General features: G+C 41.8%; 2 protein-coding genes across 3 annotated transcripts in view; one reads left to right on the forward strand and one right to left on the reverse strand.

The window, feature by feature from the left end:
- The first annotated feature begins 1675 nt into the window (after positions 1 to 1675).
- Fam8a1 (family with sequence similarity 8 member A1) lies at positions 1676 to 10745 on the forward strand. Its single transcript, XM_036188642.1, has 5 exons — positions 1676 to 2465; positions 3470 to 3590; positions 6347 to 6470; positions 7221 to 7360; positions 8764 to 10745. Exons 1-5 carry the CDS (start codon positions 1817 to 1819, stop codon positions 8906 to 8908), a joined length of 1179 nt encoding a protein of 392 aa, XP_036044535.1. The 5' UTR covers positions 1676 to 1816; the 3' UTR covers positions 8909 to 10745.
- A 2893-nt stretch (positions 10746 to 13638) lies between these two features.
- Nup153 (nucleoporin 153) overlaps positions 13639 to 15056 on the reverse strand; it is a 54639-nt gene continuing 53221 nt past the window's right edge. For both annotated transcript variants that reach the window (XM_036187097.1, XM_036187096.1), the window contains one exon: positions 13639 to 14983. In XM_036187097.1, the coding sequence (XP_036042990.1) occupies positions 14899 to 14983 (85 nt within the window). In that variant the 3' untranslated portion in view covers positions 13639 to 14898. The remainder of the gene's footprint in view (positions 14984 to 15056) is intronic.

Here is a 15056-nt window from a genome sequence, read left to right on the forward strand (position 1 = left end):
TCCTTTTCTTTTCTTTTCTTTCCTTTCTCTCTCTCTCTCTCTCTCTCTCTCTCTCTCTCTCTCTCTCTCTGCAAGTTGCTAAAGCTGGCCTTGAATTTGTGATCTCCTACCTTGGGTAGTACATACTGGCACTGCACTATCAGGCCTGGAATGATCTATGATCTTGTTTTAATTATGTTTCTTTCTCACATGTAAGCCTGCTAGTACATTCATACACTATCTTAAATTTTCACTTGTATATAGATTTTTCCATAAGAAAATGAATATAGCCACACATTTTTCTCTTAGTCTTATAGATCACATCATTTAAGAAGTTAATGGCAAACTCTCCAAATCACTCACATAGCCAGCTGCTGCAGAAGCTATTACCTGTGCATCCATCTCTTAGTAACCACACTTGTTTCCATTGCCTATGTCCTTTCTCCTATAAATAAACTCTAACTCCTTATGAAATTCTTTTTATGCAGCATAGTTTAAGAATCTGGGCTGTACCTAAGTAAAGCTCTCTGAGACTCTGAAGGGAGAGCCTCGGGTTGCACAGCTGCTGATGTTGCACAGCTGCTGATGTTGAGCTGTGTTACCTGCTGCTAGTGATGACCTTGAATAGGGTTTCAAGTGTTTCATGGAACACTTTCCCTCCAAATAGATTGTTAGTTCCTTAAGGACAAAAGTTAGGCCTTTTCTGTCTCCCAGAGTAACTACACGACTAATTCATTTTCCTAGTTAGGGTTTCTATTGCTAGGATTGAAACACCACGACCAAAAGCAAGTTGGGGAGGAAAAGGTTTATTTGGCTTACACTTCCACATTGTAGTCCGTCACTGCTGGAAATCAGGACAGGCACTCAAACAGGGAAGGAACCTGGAAGTGAGAGCTAATGAAAATCCCATGGAGAGGTGCTGCATACTGGCTTGCTCTCCATGCCTGCCTTCTTATAGAACCCAGGACCACTAGGCTGGGGGTGGCACCACCCACAATGGGCTGTGCCCTTCCACATCAATTACTATATAAGATAATGCTCTACAGGTTTGCCTACAGCCCAGTCTTATGGAGGTATTTTCTCAGTTGGGGTTCCTTCCTCTCAAATGTCTCTAGCCTGTATCAAGTTAATCTTAGCCAGCACAATTATCATCGAGTATTCTCACATGGTTGGCTCTTGCAGATTCCTTGTACGGCCCTGGAGATACAAAGGCACACTGCTACCCCTAACAGGCTTATACATTTAACACAGCAAAGTGTATTAAGATGTAAGTATGTGAGGTGTGGCATAGATGAAAATAAGACGAATCATACACAGACTAGGGTGCTAAGCAAGAAGAAAACGCTGTGTTTGGAGATCTGGGCCCTCTTGGAAATTCTGGTAATTCGGATGCAGTTCCACGGGGGACAACACCGTCCAACCCCACAGGATCCTCTGTAGGGGCCTTGGTGATGGAATTCTCAAGAATGAGTGATGTCGAATGCCTCAAGGATGTAGCCTAGTTGAGTACGTTCACAGTGTCCTGCGCGTATACTGTATCACACAGGTTATGTTGTGCCGCGACATGTCAAGTTAACGAATATGTCACAGTTTATGATTAAAACATACGACAGAGCAGTCAAAAAGGCGTTGCATAACCAGGAACCAACGTATCAAGCAGTGCCACCACCTACCCGGTTCCCCCGCAAGCGCGCCGGAGGGGAGGGGTTTCCGCTTCCGGCGGCGGATTGTTGACGCCCGCCGCTGCTGTGGTGGCTACCGAGCGGTTGCGGAGGGGCTGCCGAGGGAGGGCGACGGCGCAGTGACAGGCAGCGCGGAGGGTGCCTCCGAGGAGACGATGGCAGAGGGGCCCGAGGAAGCCCGGAGCCGCCCTCCCGGACAGGACGGCGGCGGCGGCGGGGACCACGAGCCAGTCCCTTCCGGGCCTGGCTCTCCCGCCGCGCCGGGCCCCCGGCCCCCGGCCCTCGCGACCGTCGCCCCGGCCGCCTCGGAACCGGAGCCGCCGCCGCCGCCGCCGCCTGAGCTCCGGAAGCGCCGGGAGGGGACCGCGGGGCCGCAGGAGCCGGGGGGCTGCGAGGCGTCGGACGGGCCGGGGCGTCTGAGCGCGCGCGAATACTCGCGGCAGGTGCACGAATGGCTCTGGCAGTCCTACTGCGGCTACCTCACCTGGCACAGCGGCCTGGCCGCCCTCCCCGCCTACTGCGGCCCTCCGCCCGCCGCCCCGCAGCCCGCAGCCCCGCCCCCGCCGCCGCCGCCGCCGCTGCCGCCGCAGCTCGCCTACTACAATCCCTTCTACTTCCTGAGCGCCGCGGGGCCCGGGCCCGGGCCCGGGCCGGGGGCGGCCACTGGCGGTGCCACCCCGACCGCCGTCGCGGGCCTGACACCCCGGGCCCCGCACGTCCAGGCATCCGGCCGGGCGGCCCCCGCGACCAGGGTAGGCTCTGCGGCCCCTGCACGGACGGCGAGCGACGCCGGGCGGCAGGCGGGTGAGCACGGGGTTTGGGTGAGTGGGTGGGTGGGTGAGATCTCGGAGGGGCGGAGTAGAGGCTTATATTCGTTTTGAGGTTTAGACCGGGATTCATACGGCCCTTGTTGACCTCGAATTCTTGAGCCTTCTGCCCCCACTTTCCGTGTGTTAGGGTTACAGGTGGCTCACGGTCCTTTTTAAAATGACTGCTGCTACTCCTACTATTTTTGAAGGATTTCACCCTGTAGTCTAGGCTAACCTTAACTCACTATGTAGCCAGGTTAGCCTCGAACTCGCATTAAGACTTCTGTGTCAGTCCATGCCTTGGCAGAGGAGTCTCTTGAAGGAGTGACCATTGAACAAGTATGCTCGCTCTTGAGATATGTAACATACAGTTTGCCCAGGCCTTAAATTCCAAAAATGTACTGTGAGGCAATGCCAATTGTTCTTCCCTTAGACCTGGCACTACCAGTATATTCCCTTACTGGTGGCACTAGTCCTTCCCTTGTGTAGAGAGACCTATGCTTATCAAACTATCATCTGGGTGATCTCCATGCTCTGGAAAGAGAGATCCGAAGCTAAACGCAGGTGGCAAGTCCCACTGTTGGAGGAATGAGACTAGAATACTAGGAGTCACCTGGACTTGGGCTGTGTAAGGACAGTGGAACTGCAAGGAGATTGACCTGAATAGAAATAATGAGCTTCGACTGGCCCACACTTACTGATCTTGAATATTGTTTGATTCTGTGTAGTGACTAGAATCTTACTCTAGCAAAACTTGCAGTCATTCTCCTGCCTCCAGGTCCAGAGTGCTAGGATACTGGTATTGGTCATCATTAGATATTTCAGTCACTTGTCCTCTTGTTGGAATCATTGCCATTGGCTGCTGCAATGCTATAATTTTTTTTTTTTTAATTAAGTTGGACCTTGACTTTAAAGGTAATGTCAAGCCCCTCCATTATTTGGCTTGTTTTCTTAAGCCTGTGTGAGTGATTCATTTTCCTCCTCTCCCCCAATTTACAGGCAGAGAGTATGTCATTCCATCCTTGGCACACAGATTTATGGCAGAGATGGTGGATTTCTTTATTCTCTTCTTTATAAAAGCAACCATTGTCTTGAGCATCATGCATCTCAGTGGAATAAAGTAAGTTTTTGTTGTTGTTTTGTTTTGTTTTTGTGGAGCTGAGGATCAAACCCAGGGCCTTGTGCTTGTTAGGCAAGCACTCTACCACTGAGCTTAATCCCCAACCCGGAATAAAGTAAATTAACAATGGTCACAGAAGAGTCTGGAGCTGTTACTTAGAGATCTTATTTTGTAAAATCTGTCCATGCCCATGAGTGACTCTGGGTGATGGGTGCCCAGGGCCAGGATTTCTCCATGAACCACCCCCCCCCACACACACAGGGTTTCTCTGTAGCTTTGGAGGCTGTCATGGAACTCGCTTTGTAGACCAGGCTGGCCTCGAACTCACAGAGATCCGCCTGCCTCTGCCTCCCGAGTGCTGGGATTCCAGGCGTGTGCCACCACCACCCGGCTTTTTTAACTTTTAAAAGCTGTATGTTTATGTGTGTACTTATGGAGACCAGGAGGTCCACTTTGGGTGTCTTCTGCTCTCTAGTGTATTTTTTTTAGAATCTCTCACTTAACCGGGGGCTTGTCATTTCAGCTAGACTGGCTGGCCATCAAGTCCCCAGGATCCACCCATCTCTATGCCACCCCCCATGCTACACCTTGGTATATGGGCTTTTAGATGGATCCTGATGTTTGGACATGCACTTTACTCACTGAGCTATCACCACGGCCCCTTGTTGGTGCAAGAAACAAAGGAGGAAAGCTTAATATGTTAAGATCTGTGGGAAAGTCTCCTATTGAAAATAGATAAAGAGTGAGGCTTTGGTGGCACATACCTTTAATCCCAGCACACAGGAGGCAGAGGCAGACAAATTTGAGTTCAAGGCCAGCCAGAGCTACAATTAGATCCTATCTCAAAAAAATTTTAATAGGTAAAAGGAGTCTCCAGACCTGGTTTGTTTCTGTTGACCATTCTCGTGAGCCAGGAACTTATTGGCTTCCTTATTGGCCTATTAAGTCTCTAACATGAAAGCACATCTGCTGCTTGTTCAGAGGTTCCAAGTTCAGTTCCCATGTCAGGCAGCTCATGCTCATAACTACCTGTAACTCCAGCTCCAGGGATCCAACCCCCTCTTCTGCACACACAGCATACATTTGTGTACACACACACACACACACACACACACACACACACACACACACACAAATATATTTCTTTCCAAAGCACAGAGAGCCTGTGGTAGGTGAACTCTTAATAATCAATTAGTGGCATTTCAGTGGGGTTGCTTACAGTTGAGCAAATTTCACTCCACTGCCAAGTATGCCATTTATTTGAAAAACTCAAAGTCTTTGAAGAATGGCTGCTATCATTTACTAAGCATTATCTATATGCAAGACATTGAATTTGACTGTTTTTGTTAACCTTAAGGTAGAAATTCATTAGGTTTATGAGAAGTTAAGGCCAAGGAGAGGAAAAAAAAGTTAAGATACAAACTGTTGTTAATTAAACCTTAGGGCCCTTGTCAGGCGTTACTGCAATTCCTCCTATCCTACTCCCCACTACCCACCAACACTGCCTTTTTATTTTATTTTTTTAAGATTTATTTATTACATATATAGTGTTCTGCCTGCATGTATCCCTGCAGGCCAGATGAGGGCACCAGATGTCATTACAGATGGTTGTGAGCCACCATGCAGTTGCTGGGAATTAAACTCAGGACCTCTGGAAGAGCAGCCAGAGCTCTTAATCCCTGAGCCATCTCTCCAGCCCTACACACAGCCTTTATTTTTATTTTACATTTTTCTTTATTTGGAGGTCAGAAGACAATTTGTAGAACTTGACCTCTCCAGCCTTAACTCTGCTGTAGTTTCTTTTGACAAGTCTGAATTTCATCACATGGTTCAACAGGTACCCAGTCTTAATCACAGTCCACACACAAGAGAAATTGGAGCCCTACCACTTGCTTCAAGGCTTGCTCTCTCCTGCCAATCTTTCTCTAGAGCTTCTTCCATCTTCTTTGTCTGGCTGGCTTCTCTTCATTCTTTGTGTTGTAGGACATGTCATTTCTCAGAAGTCTGCACAAGTGTCAGTATAACTGGTTGTTTTTCGTGGTGTTCTGGTTTCCTGACACAATTGGCATCCCTGTTTATTGTTTTTTATTGTTCTGTTTTCCTTGCTAGAATCTCAGTGAAAGCTGAGACATTTAGTATTCCCTTGCTGTCCTAGTCTGCCTTCTGTTGCAGTGATAAAGACCATGATCAAAAACTTTGGAAGAAAGGGTTTATTTCATCTTACAGCTTGTAGTCTCATTGAGGGAAGTCGGGGTAGGAACTGAAGAAGCCATGGAGGAATGCTGTCTACTGGCTTGCTCAGCCTGCTTTCTTGTAGCACCTAGGACCACCTGCGCGGAGGTGGTACCACCCAATGTGCTGGGCCCTTCCCCACGTCAATCACTAATCAAGAAGATACCTCACAGACTTGCCCAAAGGCCAATCCTGATAGAGGCATTTTCTCAATTGAGGTTCTCTCTTCCCAGGTATCCTTTCAAGTTGACAAAACTATTGACCATGTCCTCAGAGCTGGAGTCTTACATGTTCTACCACTGAGTTACAAATACACCAACAAACATAACCACACCTTTTGCTTTTATTTACCTATTGCTATTTGTTGAATAAACTAAACTCATGGGTATTTTGTGCAGTTAGATGGCGAGAACCTAACAGCTTAGAATTTCATGTAAAATTTATGACTTACACTATTCAGGGAAAAACGGTACAATGACCTGGTAACTAGTTCTGTATAACCCTAAACTCTTCTTTTTGTGCAGGGACATCTCTAAGTTTGCCATGCACTACATAATAGAAGAAATCGATGAAGACACATCCATGGAAGATTTGCAGAAAATGATGATTGTGGCGCTTATATACAGGTTGTTAGTTTGTTTCTATGAGGTAAGCTGCTGACTGAAGCCAACACTGCTTTGATAGTGTAATTGTAGATTTCTACCAAGAAAAAGAATGAGAATTTCTCAAGCTTCTTTCACATTTGCATTTTTTCACAATTTTTAAAATTAACATTTTCAAGTAAAAAAAAAATTTTAATTTTTTGAAAGGAGACATTTAATAATTGCTTTGTTATGCATTTCAGTTTTAGAAATAAAATTACATTTATAAGTAGCTTTTGGTCCAAAAATATACTTACAGATTGGTTGTAGAAATAATGTATTTTATCTGTGAAACTTCATAAAATATGAGCCAAAAAATATGCAGTAGATAATTTTTGATAATTTTGAGCTGAGGACCGAACCCAGGGCAAGTGCTCTACCACTGAGCTAAATAGTGTTTAGTTTGCTGAGACAGGGCCTCATTGTGTAGCCTGGCTTGGCCCCAAACTTGCCAGTCATCTTTCACCAAGTTCTGGAGTTCTGGGTTGGCAGGCATGTTCCACCAGCCTGTTTAAATTGTTAGGTGTCTAGTGTTCTATACAATTGTGTAACTTTATTTTTGAGACAGGGCCTTAACTCACTGTGCATACCAGGCTGACTTTGAACTTATAGAGATCCCATCTGCCTCTACCCACCAAGTGCTGGGACTAAAGGTGCTGCTACCACACTTGGCCCTCCAACGTGATGGTTTATAAAGAATGAAATGATTTAATAGAAAAAAAATTGTAAATCTTTAAAATTGTCCTTCTTTTCTTAGATAATTTGCATTTGGGGAGCAGGGGGAGCTACGCCAGGAAAGTTCCTGCTAGGTCTTCGAGTTGTGACATGTGATACATCGGTACTCATTGCTCCAAGTCGGGTTTTAGTGATTCCTTCCTCAAATGTTAGCATCACAACGTAAGTCCTTTGCTTATCTTAATCTACTTGCAAAAAGAATATAGTTAAGTCATCTTCTACTGTATATATTTGAGGTCAGTCAACTGGTCATGGCACACTCTGCTGCATGTTGACTTCAAGGTGTTTGAAGTGTGTGACAGTGCACCAAGTTTTGCATTCTCAAGGTCATTTATACATTAGTCAGATTGAGTTCCTTGTTAAGCAGCAAGATTATATTCAATACCCTGTTACGGGTTCTTCATAGTGTACACTGTGATCATATGGAAGTTTGTATGTCTCATTGCCTTTGGCATACATGTCCAAAATAATTTTATGAAATGTGTGTCAATGGTAAGATATTTGGGTGTTCTTAGTGCTCTGTGCCTAGCTTTATTCTCTCTACCCACTACAACCCTATCCCGACTTCAGCTCTTAGCTGTAGAGCACAGAATGCCTGTAGTCTTCATTGCTGGCCTTTGGCATGCAGCACCTTTAAGCATGCAGTGGTGATGGAAGTTTGTGCTGGTAGCACAAACAAAATTTGGCTAGAAATGCTGCAGGAATGATTCAGGGGAAACACAAACAAGGCTCCAGAGGCAGGCTAGATTTTACTGGCATATACACATTGCCTTACAACTTTGTGTTTTAATTCTGGCTTTTGTTGTTGTTGTTGTTTTGGTGTTTCAAGGTTTGTGTAGCCCTGCTGTCCTAGAACTCACTCTGTAGACCAGGCTGGTCTCAAACTCAAAGATCTCTGTTCCCGAGTAAGGGACTACAGGCATGCACCACCACTACCCAGCTCTGACTACTTCTTTTAATGAGCCAATAATGGTTAGTGTTTATTGAGTGCTTCTCAGATACCATGCATTTTAGTAATTTAACATAGCATTTTGATCTCATTTTCGCAGTTGTGGAGCACTAGTAATTAGAAAACGAATGTGAAACCAGCCAGTTTGGATTCAGAGTCTGCAGATTCAGCCACCAACAGGCAGAAACTAACATTGTTAGGATAATTCTCTATTTTGAGCTATTGTTGAAAGCTTTTTAAGACTTCAATTACTGGAGCCCATATAAGAGAAAATGGACAAAAGAACAGATTGTGTTTCAGATTAAAAAAAAATAGAAAGTAGAACTGCAGTAGCCTACCCAATTCAGAAGAATATAGAAACCCATGGGAATATATGACTATGGAAAAGGTAAGCAAAGGGAAAATGTCTTTGGACAAAATACAAAGTCCTGTGTGCTGTCTCCTTGTTGATGTTCTGAGATGTTTGTTACCAAAGTACATTGCTTTCTTTAGGAGTAGAGCAGGTAGTTCGACTATATTGTTTGAATTGTGCTCTGAATGTTATAGACCTCAACAACATACCCAGTTGGCAATGACTAATATGACCTGACTTGCTACTTCTGTTTGCTTCCTTTAGGTCCACCATACGAGCTTTGATCAAGAATTTTTCTATTGCTTCTTTTTTCCCTGCTTTCATCACACTGCTGTTTTTTCAGCACAATCGAACAGCCTATGACATTGTAGCAGGAACCATTGTGGTAAAAAGAAATGGGGCCAGATGATGCCTCAGAGCCCTGAATTCCACTTTTTGGAATAATGATGACAAGACTAAATTATGTATCAAGGCCATCAGTATAGTATCTCTAGGTTACATTAATTGATGTTTTAAAAATTAGAGCAGTCACTACTGTGTGATGCAGGAGACTGTTCTGAAAGTGTTGACTGCACTTAAATGTTAAGAACCTTTTCAGAAGGAAAACTTATTAAATTCAAGTGTTAAATATTTGTAGGCCAACAAAGCAAATGATTTCAATCAATATAGACAAATATATACTTTAACATTTAAGATAAACAAAATTTGCTGGAAACATTTTCAGCTTCAAATTTTCCATTTTATTTTCGCTTATCCTAGAGTAATTGTCCAGTTGTGTTTTATAAACACCTAACTCCCACAACTCTTCTTAGGGAAGTTGCTTTGTGTGGGCATTGAGAAAGAGCATCAACTCAACAAACCACTGGCTGGCTCCATGGCAAGTGTTGGAGAAAAGGGCTAGTGAGGAAGGCCTATCAGTCCCCTCACCTCATGCCTCCAGGATGTTCTAGAATTCACTGCAGTGGTGGTGGAATTCTGCAGCTTCTTACTACTTATGTATTTGGAGGCAAGAATTTTCATGATGATGAAAATGTATTGAGTCATATCATTGATACTTAAAAAAAAGGTAAGTTAGTAATTGCCTTCTGTGGGGGTAGGGTGGGGATGGGAATATGAACTTTCAATGTAAATTCAGCTTAGAATTCATGTGCCCTAAAAACCAACTATAAATATGTGGGGGAAACATCCATCAAACATTCCCAGTGTGTGCTCTCCAGTGTTATGAAATGTACCTGTAGATTCTATTTCTGTATAAGCAAACTCCTAAGGCATTATATTCTATACAGTTCCATGACTGTCAAAGCATCAAGGTATCTTAATACCTCCTTAGTATTTTGTGAATAACTCTAAATACTAGTAGCCTGTGAAATATTAGCAGTTTTCCCATAATGAATTGTTCTCTCTAAAGCAAGGCAGAGTATCATCTCCGGACATTATTCTAGCTTCTCTAAGCTCATTTTGGGCCTGCTAGAGATGAAATTTGGGAGGAAAATGTTAAAGCAAACTTGTGTACAGTCATTGTACTTTGCTCTGATGGTGTAACATTATCGGGTTTATGTCTGTGTGCTTTTGTTGTGTCCCAATTAGCAGGCTGTTTATAGTTTAAACTTTATTTCTTACTCACTGTGTGATTTTTCCCAAGAAACACTAAATTGTATAAATAGGTTTTAAATTTAAATAGCAAGAATAATCCATGTGTTATTACTGCATCCATTTTCAGTGGACTTTTGACGTTTAAAACTGTGAAAATGCATTTAATGTCTACAGACACTTTAAGAATCTAATATCTTATTGTAAGAGTTCATAAACCATCATTTCTATTTTATTTAAATTAAATCCAACTTCACAGAAGCCCTATTACTTGTCAAGAGCAGTATGTAGAGCATTTGCTTGTGGCTCTGGCAAGATTTTATGGCTCTTCAAACTCTTACACTACAAATCAAGAAGTTGGTATGGACACTACTTTTGCCACTGATAAGGGAATTCAAGTTGAAATGTGCTTCACCCATGCAGCTCTGGAGTGCTTGATTATTGTTTCTACCCAAAGATTATTGTACTTTTCACTGAGGATATTTTTATTTATACAGTAAAATAAACTAGTCCAATTTGTTATATAGTTTAAATATTTCAATTTGCTATGGATAAGTCATTTAGATCCAGCTGTGGATTCAAGTTGTGCCATACAGACTGTAAGATAAAAGTATTGCGTTGCCTCTACAATAAAACCTCAATCTGTTGTAAGTTCAGCACCCTAAATCTCAAGAGTGCAGTGGTGGTACACACCTTTAATCCCAGCACCTGGGAGGCAGAGGCAGGTAGATCTAAGTGAGTTCAAGGCCAGCCTGGTCTACAAAGTAAGTTCCAGGACAGCCAAGGCAACACAGAGAAACCCTATCTTGAAAAAACCAACAGTTGAATTAAACAGAAAAGGGAACCTTGCACATTTTTTCCTCATAGGGTTGTAAAATGGAGCTTCCTTCATAGAACATGAGTATTTCCAACTACAGAAATACTGATTTCCTGTGTCTAGTGCTGAAGCTGTATCCTAAAGGGGCAAAAATGAAGTCAGAAATGAAGATGTTCTTAAATGAGTGTGCGTACCATGAGCTGGACTGGAGTCTTGTGGCTGCATTCAGTCCAAACAACTGGAAAGAGATTTAGGCAGTGAGAAAGTCTCGTCACCCATCACTGAAAGTGTTCTGGAGTGGCTAGATCTTAGTGAGTAGGATAGTCTACCTTCTAGGTAGGTAACAGTGCAATGACAGGCCTTACTTTACTGAGCATTCTGTGACCATATATGCCACTAGACAGTATTCTAAAGCATAACCCAACTCCTTCTCTAGCACTGACTTAATTCTCCCTACAAAGCATTCACCGTCTAATCTCCAAGAAGACATCCTAGTTGAGGGCCACTTTGTGCACACCTCAAAAATGAATCTTCAAAAGATCTTAAAAGTTTTAACTATAAAAGAACTCATTTACATCAGTGATTTGAGTGTTTCACTTACACACCCGACTTTCTGACAAAGTGAAGGAGTTGAAATTTTACTTGGAGGATGAGGCAGTTAAAGTTTCTCGTTGTTTCTTTGAGAACAATGCCTAAATTAACAGTATTCTTAGACTCTGACAAGTACTGTTTCAGCTCTTGCAACCTTCCATTCACATAACCAAAGACCAAAGTTCTTACTCGTGGCCTGGGTGAAGATTCTCATTTCAGCTGGTATGTGCATACTTCCTTGTAGTTCACTATAGTAGGGCTTGTCCTGCAAACAGTTATCTAATGATCCACCTATAAATAAAACTCAACATTCTATTTTTAATATTTGTATGTCACCAGTTTGTATTTTTGTCTCAATAAATGTCAACAGTGTTATCTGTCTTTGCTTATTTCTTTGACAAGTTTTACTAAGAAAACAAACAGCAACATCGGTGTATTAAACTAATGGGGCTGATAACACTTGTCTTGAATATGTAAGACCCTGCATTATCCAAACACCTATGAAAAATTTTAAAAGTACAGGTTAAACTCACTGGTAGGCACTCAGAGCCTTTAGCATTACAACAATCAGATGACTAGATTTAAACTCAGTCTTAATGGGAAAAGCCTTTATAAACTAGTCCTTATGAAATGCCTTTCAAGAAAGGCAGTAACTTGATTGTGGACGTTACCTGTAAACCCAGAAATCAGGAGGCTGACACAGGAGAATTGCTACAAATTTAATCCCAGCCTGGGCTACAGTGTGACCCTATCTTTAGACATTAAAGGGTATATGTACAAACTTTATTTAATGCAGCCAGGTCAAAGTGTTGCTCCGGACAATTTACTATTCTAAGCCAAGCTACAAACTGTATTTGGGGACTACAGTGGATTTTTGGAGGAATAAAAACAAAGTGAGAAGGGGAGGGATAGCCCCATATTACAAAGAAATAAGGGTTATGACTAAATTCATCATATAGTTGCTATAGAAGATCTTCATGCTACCCTTTATAAAATTGTTAAGTGTTGGTTTCCATTGAATTTCAATCCTTATACAAGCCCAAAGAAGCTTGTATAACAATGAAGACAAGTTCCCAGGTTAAATCTTTCCTATAAAAATGCTAGTTGTAGTAATAAACCATTTCATCAGTTGTAAAAAGGAATTTGTCTAAATTACATTTTTTTCCTTAAGGCCTGAAATTATAATCACTATAAACAACCCAACACTTAAATGCTTAAAGTGACATACCCAGACCTGATGATAGACTATTATCTAAAACCAGTCTGTCAATCTCTGGGGATATGCCCTAAAACATACACTTACACATCCCACTAATAAGCACTCTCAATCTCGACCAATCCAATGAAGTGTTTACCACTGCTGGGCCGGAGGAGAGACAGGCCCAGAGATGGGGCTGCCACCATGACTGGAAACTACATGCAACCCAAGAACCAAGTCTCAAGATCTGAACAGTTTTAGACTGGAAAACCAAAAAAAAAAACAAAACAAAACAAAACCCAATTTTCACAAACTAGCCTTAGTAGGACTTTAATAGCCTGCTTTTAAAAAGGGGGGATACAAAATTATTTCCTACACATTTTAGAGAAGAGTATGCCCTATTAAGCTGCAGTTATTTGAACCTAGATCATGGCTAAGAATTGGCCTGTGAGGTCAGATAGGTTCCCAGTTTACTTCTTCCAGCATTCACCACCAGGCTCTAAACAGCGTTAGGTGTCAGGTAAATATTAAAGAGAACATTAGAAAAACAAAGCTCTACCCTCAAATCATGTGATGGCTTAAGCTATCTTAGTAAGAAAAACATCTTTTCATGAGGACAAAACATTAGAAATTCTCAATGTAAACTAACCTGAAGTGTGACAAATTAAGCACAAACAATAAATGCCCACCCTTAATTACAATGAAGACAAAAAGTATGACATGCTGGCCCAAGAGTTCTTTCCTAGACCTTAAGTGAGCAAAAAGTCTAGTCATACAAGCAATGCAGTAAAAGGCCTGTTACTGTTTTGTTTTTCCCGGAGCTGAGGACCAAACCCAGGCCCTTAAGCGCTCTACCACTGAGCTAAATCCCCAACCCCACCCCATATCTCCAAGAAGGTGAGCAATAAACATTGCCTAGATAACCTAGCAGGGAAGCTAAAAGTACAAACAAAGGGTTCTGTGTTTATTTTCAACTTTTAAAGGGGTGCTACATACACAACTTAAAAAGATAGCAGTAGGCAGAAAGCAGAGGCTCTACTGTATACTGCAAACTGGTCATTCTTGGGCCTTGCCTGATTATACTCTTTGGGATTTCTAATCAGCCACCCTTCCCATTAACACTTTGTGCCTTCACTATGAGAACTATTAGCAAAACGTGCTTCATAAAGTTTTATTGATGGCATTTATCCCATGGTTTAACATGTTAATTATACGGTAATAAACATGGCTTTAATATTAAACTTTTCCTTATTATCCAAAGTCACCACAGTCCATTTCAGTAAATATAAAAATATATGCTTAATACTTTGTACAATACTGGTTTTTGGTCCAAACAAAACTGGATCAGAAAAGCCAATAATTTCAACTTTAAGAATCCCCAATTTTTTTTTAAAGATTTCCAAATGGATTTAGGCAACTTTGAATAATGGGATTTACATAATAAAATCTGAGACATGACTAAACAAACAACAAAAATATGTCTAACACAAAATTAAAATTTCAAGTTCACAGATTTATGTTATGCCAAAAAAGTACAGAAACAATATTGTATTTACAGAAGTTTCATAATAAAATAATGAAAAAGGCAAGACAGTCGATAGAATGAAAATATAGAAATAGCATATACTTATTAAATGGAGAATGAACTAGATCTAACAAGTCCTTAGTATAGACCATTCTTTAATCAGGCTTTCTCTATCAGAATTTTCCTGTGCACAATACATCCAACTCACTTCACACATACACCACCACAAACTCCGCATAGAAATCATTCATTTCAAAGTCCTCTAATCTATACAGGATTCTAATCTATACAGAATTCCCCAGATATAATTACAATTTCAATGCGTTCCATTAACGCTTTATCAACACACATAGCGGTGCAGACAGGATCTATACAAAGCCATTCACCGTGCAGGCTCTATTCCTGGGTACAGCCAGACTATGCCAATCAGTGAATAATGTGCTGGATCATAAAATGTTTCTGCTGAAGAATCAAGTCATCAGTCTAGCTATTATTTTCAAAAGAGAATGGGATATGGGAATGGGACTTCCATAAAGAGAAAAAGAGTACAATTCCAAAATTAAAGAAATCCTTAGACAGATCTGACTTCAGATAAGCCCAGCATGTAGTACAATCCAGTATCTGAAAGCAGGCACCAGCTGTTGATAAAACTGTTGGGTATGAACACCTTTGTGACCTTTATTTCCTGCGTCTAACAGCAGTCTTTATCTTGCGACCAGAAACTGAAGTTCCGGAAGAAGAGAACATATTTTTCCCATTTGACCTGTGAAAAATAAAACATTATGTGACATAATGTTCAGGACAAACAGAGGGCGCATAACCACTTAACATGGCCA

Source organism: Onychomys torridus, chromosome 5 (genome assembly GCF_903995425.1).
Source record: "Onychomys torridus chromosome 5, mOncTor1.1, whole genome shotgun sequence".
In the NCBI taxonomy this organism is placed as follows: Eukaryota; Metazoa; Chordata; class Mammalia; order Rodentia; family Cricetidae; genus Onychomys; species Onychomys torridus.